Source organism: Phalaenopsis equestris, unplaced genomic scaffold (genome assembly GCF_001263595.1).
Source record: "Phalaenopsis equestris unplaced genomic scaffold, ASM126359v1 Scaffold000840, whole genome shotgun sequence".
Classification (NCBI taxonomy): domain Eukaryota; kingdom Viridiplantae; phylum Streptophyta; class Magnoliopsida; order Asparagales; family Orchidaceae; genus Phalaenopsis; species Phalaenopsis equestris.
The window spans coordinates 3,372,099-3,379,338 of NW_018165280.1; the positions used below are offsets into that span (position 1 = coordinate 3,372,099).

General features: G+C 39.1%; 1 protein-coding gene across 4 annotated transcripts in view; it reads right to left on the bottom strand.

Moving 5' to 3' along the window:
• Positions 1 to 49: 49 nt before the first annotated feature.
• LOC110031614 (CST complex subunit CTC1) overlaps positions 50 to 7,240 on the bottom strand; it is a 55,800-nt gene continuing 48,609 nt past the window's right edge. For 2 of the 4 annotated variants that reach the window (XM_020734907.1, XM_020734905.1), the window contains exons 15-18: positions 2,858 to 3,183; positions 1,794 to 2,177; positions 1,579 to 1,682; positions 495 to 571 (exon numbers count right to left, since the gene is read on the bottom strand). In XM_020734907.1, the coding sequence (XP_020590566.1) occupies positions 2,010 to 2,177; positions 2,858 to 3,183 (494 nt within the window). In that variant the 3' untranslated portion in view covers positions 495 to 571; positions 1,579 to 1,682; positions 1,794 to 2,009. Of the gene's footprint in view, positions 572 to 1,578; positions 1,705 to 1,793; positions 2,178 to 2,857; positions 3,184 to 7,240 lie in introns of all 4 variants that reach the window. The other 2 variants (XM_020734906.1, XM_020734908.1) reach the window with 2 other exon arrangements.

A 7,240-nucleotide genomic window follows, 5' to 3' on the forward strand; every position in this document is an offset into this window, starting at 1 on the left:
CAATTCTATTGGGGAAAAATCTTTCTAAAAAGACATTAAAAATCCTATATTGAGGAAGAATAAATACATGAAAAATTTAAACCAAGTTGAGAAATGTGTAAGAAAACTTACAATAATAATAATAATAATAAATCTTAAAAAGACTTGATAGACCCCATCAAACACTACCAATCAACTCTAGAATATAATCTTTACAAATATAGAGGCATTCTGACTGCTTACCCTAATCAACGTGGGACCAGAGCGGCAGAAACTTTCCATCTAACTGCCATCTAGATCTCACCGTCATCAGCTATATGTGATCCTGTTAAAAATTCTCATAATTTGGGTTGCACCACATTTGTCGCAGCACAACCTTCTTAATCCAACCCAGCACAATACCTTCTAGTTGCCATCTATTTCCATGACTTTATTCCTCAACACAATTTGAACTTGTACAATTGCATCGCCACCATCACAAAACTGTAGTAGTACGGCTGATGGCCACTCAGTCATCCACCACCATCACCTTAAATGATAGAGAAATCCCATTATTACGGTAATGCAGTCTTCTGTTGCGCTGCAATATGACCTATAAAGCAACATATTGGAACATAAGTAAATAAGAAACAAGAAGCATGGAGCGAAAAAACTTGCATAAAGTTACCTCTCACTAGCTTAAGTTCCTCAACACTACGTAATCATGGAAACAAAATCCAAGAAAAATATTATATAAGAATCTTGAGAAAGTATTTGAAAGAATAATAACAAAGAGGAACTACAAACGCAAATCAAAAGAAACTCAAATTTACATAAAACATCCTACACGGAAAAAGCCACAAGCTACGTTGAATAATTTAAGAAATGACAGGCAGGTCAAGTAACACCAATCATACGTCTATAAAAAGACAATAAATGTATTGTTACTACTACAAATACCCCCAAAACTTCTCATAATTCTGGTTGCATCCGACGTGTAGCACCACAGACTTCATGATGGCCTGCAGCTCATTATGAATTATCTCCCTCCTCCAACCACTGAACGAATGATAATATTGCAAATATACTTTTAGTAACCTATATCCCATGCTAATTACCATTAATGAAAGATATAAGGATGTATCTATCAAACAGCATAAAATATGCCTCAGCATTATGTCCGATTAGAAGCATATAATCTTGGAAATAAATCATCCACTAAGATTAAAGGTGATAAGCACAGGGAGCACACTGGTTAGTTGCATAAACGTAAATATTTGATGCAAGAAAAAATATTTATCGATATCAGAATAAAATAAAATAAAATTATTCCAACAATATAAATAAAAAAAAAGATTTCATCATTTAAAAAGGTTCTATCTTAACATTCACTTCTACTGACGGAGTCTGTGCCAGCATTTATAGCTCGACAAACGGTCGTGCGTGACATTTCATAATTTCTGATGCAAGCATTATTATGACCCTGGCAACATTTTCATGGTTTTAGTTTTATGTAATTTTCAATTCTTTATTTAAGCAGTAAATAATTGAAATTTATCTTTATAGTAGCAATTAAAGAAATCTCTAAATAACCATACGTGAACATTTAAAACTACAAACCTTGTGAAACACGATCTATGAATATGAAAGAAATTTTCACTTGCTCAGAACATTATGAGATTCCCTTACTAAGAACACAATTTGTCAGGTGGTCATTCATTCTCCTGAAATGCACCATTAAACGATCTCCATAAACAAATTAAAGAAGAATTTAATCAGCATCCTAGAATATGGTATGCACAAAGTATAGAGACGGTAAGGACAAGGGAACTCACAGAGTAGATCCATAGAATTCTGGCCAGTTTATCTTATATATTCATACAGCAACAATGAATGAACTGCTGTCAACTAGCGTCAGTTCATAGCATCCTTAAAAACATTCCTTAATTTGGAATTTCCAATATTCAGTTATAAGAATCAATAGTTGACGATCACAATGTAATAGTTTTGTCCTCATATGGTAATACTTGAATTTCAAATGTGTGAGCATATCAATGTTTAAGCTCATCAAGCAAATTTCTAGCTTCTTTAAGGGAATTAATGTGCTGAACTTCTGCAGCCCAAATGTTAGGTAATTGACGTACTATATCTTGCAAATCCTTACATTCTCTATCCAAAAAATCCAATGCATTTGAATCCATCAAACGACCAATAATATTCTGCAACAAGATGAGAACAAACTTAAGAAAAGTTTTGAAATCACTGCTGCTAAATATGTCAATTGCCACCAAACGACCAATAAAATTCTGCAACAAGATGAGAACAAACTTAAGAAAAGTTTTGAAAGCATTGCTGCTGAATAAGCCAATTGTCATCAAACGACCTATAATATTCTGCAACAAGATGAGAACAAACTTGAGAAAAGTTTTGAAAGCATTGCTGCTAAATATGCCAATTGCCATGCCCAGGATTCTCGGCAATAACAGCTCATGCAAACATAGAGAAGGTGAGAATGGTGTTATCCTTCGATTACCAAATGTCAAACATTGAAACCAGAAAGTAAAAATGTGCAAAACGAAATGTCTTACCAAAATCCAAGGGGAAATAGTGAATAAAATAAGAGAGCAAAAGACATTCATTGGATGGAGAATAGAAGGTGAAGGCAAAAATAAGGAAACATAACAAACAGACTATGTAAGCGTTAGAGGTATACTAAGCCGAAAACCCTTGGGCTTGGATGTTTTGCCAAAGCCTACTAAGAGCAGTTACAGGCCCATGGACCAGCCAGCCAGACTTTTTCCATAGAGAATAATGGCATTTATTGATCATATTGTGTATGAAGAGAACTAAATATAATATATTAATGTACATAAAAGAGGAAAGTCAGATAAATACTTACAAAAGTTGACCCCTGACAAGCATTGTCGATGACTAATCTGAGAAGGCGCTCCTCTGCACTGCTTAACATTTGGCTGGAATCACCATGAAACATAAAATCCAAAGACGAAACATCTGATACTGCTCTATAGTTTTTCACAATAATCTTTTGGTGCTTTCTTAGCATGCCATCCAACTGATAACCAATTGTTTCATGATATCTACAACTTTTGTTTACTGAATCGGCACCACATTGGAAGAATGGATGGCATGAAATTTCATCTAATCTAAGCAACATTTTTGCTCTCTCTGCTTCAGCCCAACAACAGCATAAAGATGAACCATCATCTAGGAAAAAAATTAAAAATGAATGAAATACAAATGAACAATTCATGCAATTCTTTATAAGAGATTATTTAGATGAACTCAAAACCACAATTTTATATATCTTGAGTTCAAACAACTCAGTAATATCCAGCAAATTATCCAAGAAATGATTCGTCATTTCTAATTATGTATTTCAGCCTTAGATGTGCAAGGCCATTGTCATGATCAGCATATATCATACTTGACACAAGTCGGTAAAATCAGAAAAAAAAAAAAACTACATACTTCTACTCTAGTCTATTATTTTTGAATGAGCGCTACAATTTGTTTGAATTCAAAAACCCTTTCCATGCCTACGGTGTTGGAAAACAAGAAAATGTAAAATAGTATAAATTCATGCCTTCAGCAAAAATCAAGTCTGCAATCCATGATTCCAACCAAACCATGGTATATTTCGCCCAGCATTTATTTCGATAAGTGCTGGCGGAAAACATGTTAGTGTCCATGAGCTATATATTGTCATACTTACTCTAACTAGATCATTAAGTCAAGCAATGTGTGTGTACAAAGCATTTGAAAAATAAGATTAAAAACAACTTCTTTTTTTTTTAAACGGGAACCCTCAAGAAAAATTGTACTGGGATATTGTAAATTATCCTAGACAAAATAATGTAATTGGAAGCAGTTGGGCCTTTATCCAAAAACTATACCCAATACCAATTTTGATGAAGACCTTAGCATATGCTTATCGCCACTCTGAGAAAAAGCTGAAATCACCCATTCAATCACTTTAACTATTACGATAAATTATCTGATACATGAGTTAACCCAAAAACGATAAGATAATATATTGTATTACGCCAAAACAGTAGGGTTATAATTAAGACTCAAAACAAGGTAAGGAAATACAACACAACACGACTCTCAGGCTAGGGCGAGGCGAGACGACCAGTGGACAGCTGTGAGAGGGTTGGGACGGTCAGTAGCCAGATGGAGTGCAGCTAGGGTTATGGTCAGGGGTCAGCAAGAGGGGTAGTGGTTTGTGGTTGGACCGTAACAGGTGAAGGGTTTTGGGGCTGCTGTATGAATCACGGCTAAGAGGGAGCTGTGAGCATGAGGGGACGGAAGGAGCAGGGCTGCGGAATTACATGTACAGGAAGCTGGATGAATTCAGAAGAGAGGGACGGCTGTGCTGGGTGCAGGTAGGGGGTTACTGCTCAGCTAGAGGGTAGGGGGAGGGTTGGCGGCTAACAGGATGTCTGGAGAGCGGTTAGCAGCATAGCATGAAGGTGGAGAAATCTTGGAGGGTGGTGGCTAGAAACCAGAGAAGAAGGGACTGTAGAGGGAAGTTGGGGAAGATAAGTATCACAACGGGATCAAGTTATAGCCGCAGCACCCCCTCAAACTTTTGGAGAAGATCACCACCGCAGATGAGTTACAAACAAAGCACATTTTCACCTTTGGATACAACCCTAAAGGAAAAACAGTCGCCCACAGCCATCTGGACAAAATTCTTAAATCAGAATATGCAGGAAAATATAAAAGGAGGGGAGGAATAGTTGCCGCCCAATGAAAAAGGGAGGAGGGGCTAGTCCAATCTCCTGCTAAACTGTGATACTTTTCCTGCCTGTTCAGTCAAGCCAGACCTCCCCTAAGTCCCCCATGTCCGTCTCCCAAGGTTGGGGGAGCTTCAACATCATTTCTCGAAGCTTATGGTTCTTCGTCTTCAATCCTAGCAATACTTAGATCCCACTAGGGGCTATACTGCCTCCCAAAGCACCTGAGGATTTTCCTCCACTTGCCAGCATACATCCCTATCGATCCGCTCTCCTGGGTGTTTCCTGTTGAACAAAACTCAATCTATGTGTCTCGCCTAAGTTGTTGAATACTCCCAAAGTAATCCCTGGTCAGCTCAACCTGATCCAAAGTGAGGGTAGCTCGAACCTCTCTGAATGGTGGTAGTGCTAGTGGTAAGGTATCGATCATTAATTATGAAAATGCTCTCTATCGTGCTTGTCTCAAGTCTGGAACTGGTGTCTCAATCCTATCATCGTGTGTCGTCATCAAAACTGGTTTCACTGATAATCTCGGGCTCTGCTAAAGGAATTAGGATGTGTTTCCTCTCCTTGGTGAAGGTGAAAGTATTTCTAAATCTGTTGTGTTGAGTACCATAGTCAAATTGCAATGGTCTCCCCAATAAAACATGACAGACATCTATAGGGATAACGTCGCACCACACCTAATCCTGCAGCTAGCTTCCAATCGAAAATCCACTAGGCACCTCCAGTCAATGTTGATCTTTTCCTTCTTCAGCCACGTCAGAGAACAAGGCCCAAGAGTCTCTGAGTCATGCGGCCCAACTTCTCTACCATGTGTAGATGACTCGTTCTCACTGCTCCCTGCATCGATGAGGAGACCACATACCTTCCCATTCACAGTGCGACGAAGCCACGACGAATCCCTCGTATCCTCGATCTGTAGAGCCCGTTGAACCACGAGCATCTCGCTCTCATCAGGTGAAAGATGATGCTCATCACCTTATTCCTCAGCTGTCTCCTCTTCGCTAATCTCCTCCGCGACGCCCGGCTCGGTCAAATACACAACCTGGCTCATCGGGCAACTGGAAGCGATGAGCCCAAATTCATGACATTTGGAGCATTTTCTGGCGAAGACTGTATTAGGTGTGCTACTCTTCTCAAGCTTTTTCTGACTAGGGGTGACTATCATTATCCAAATCATTTTTCTCTACTCCCTGAGGTGTGCTCCTACTGATGTCTCCAACAGTGGGTGGCTGCCTGATCGGTAATAATTGTTCGTTTTCTTTTTGCTGTCTTTTCACTTTCAATGTGAAGGTCCGGACATCTTCAAGTGCCAATAAAGCTCCAACTGCACCACATTGTCAATAGCAAGCTTCAGGCCCCTCAGATAACGAGTTATGGTGTGTTCTTCTAGGTCAAACAAATCACATTTCATCTGCAACTGGTCAAACTACGTCGTGAACTCCTCCAGTGATTGTTCTCTCTACTGCAAGTGGTGGAGTCTCAAAAATATATTCTGACGATAATGAGAAATTAGGTATTTTCTCAGCATCGTCTTCCACATCTTCTCCCCCTTAGTAATATTGTTGTTGTCTTCTCTCTTCCCTTGCCTCTACAAGTTGTCCCACAACAAGAAGGTGCTCTTTCTCAATTTGATAATTGCAAGCTTCACCTTTTTATCTTTTGGCACCTCATTGTACTCAAAGATTCTTTCAACCGATTGTACTCATTCGATTAAATTATCTAGAACTATACCTCCATCGAACTCTGGTAGATCTACCTTTATTCTGAAATCCCTATTCTCCATATGTGGGCTCCTCTCTCGATCACCTCTGATATTGGATTCCAAAGCATCGTGGCCTTTCTTCTTCGTCACTGAAATCCTCCCTATGGATGTGTTGACCTCATTTTTAGTGAGGTCTAGTCTTCCTCTTAGGGTTTAGGATCTAGCCTTAGGGATCTCCCTTTGACTATCTTAGAACCTTAGAAGTGGTGCTCGCCTCATTGTAATTTGACCTATTTCCGTCCTCTTTTGTGGTTCCAAGTGTGTGGTATCGACTTCTAGCATTTAGAAGGGTGAAACCAACATGAGGAAACCCAAAAGGGATCCCTATAGGACCTTTTTGAGCCTTAGGGTGGCCTTCTGCACAATTCGCACTCCCGCGCGCACAAACTTCGCAATTCGGAGAGCCAACACGTCCGATCGCCATAATTCACATCGCTTGCACTGTTACCCGTCGAAGACTCGAATGAAATTTTTGAAACAATCGATCGCGGGTCAATATTTTTGTGAAATTTGAATTTCGACGCGTTTTTGACCCGACCGTCGACGACGTCGTCCGAGCGACCCCGGATGACGAAACGGACTGCGCCAACGCGTCCGGAACGTCAATTTTGCCTAGGGAGGACACCTATTTTGTCGCATCGTCGTGCGCGGGTAAAATGTGTTTTAATTAATATATATATATATATATATATATATATATATATATATATATATATATATATATATATATGTGTGAGTATATATCTTTTATCTG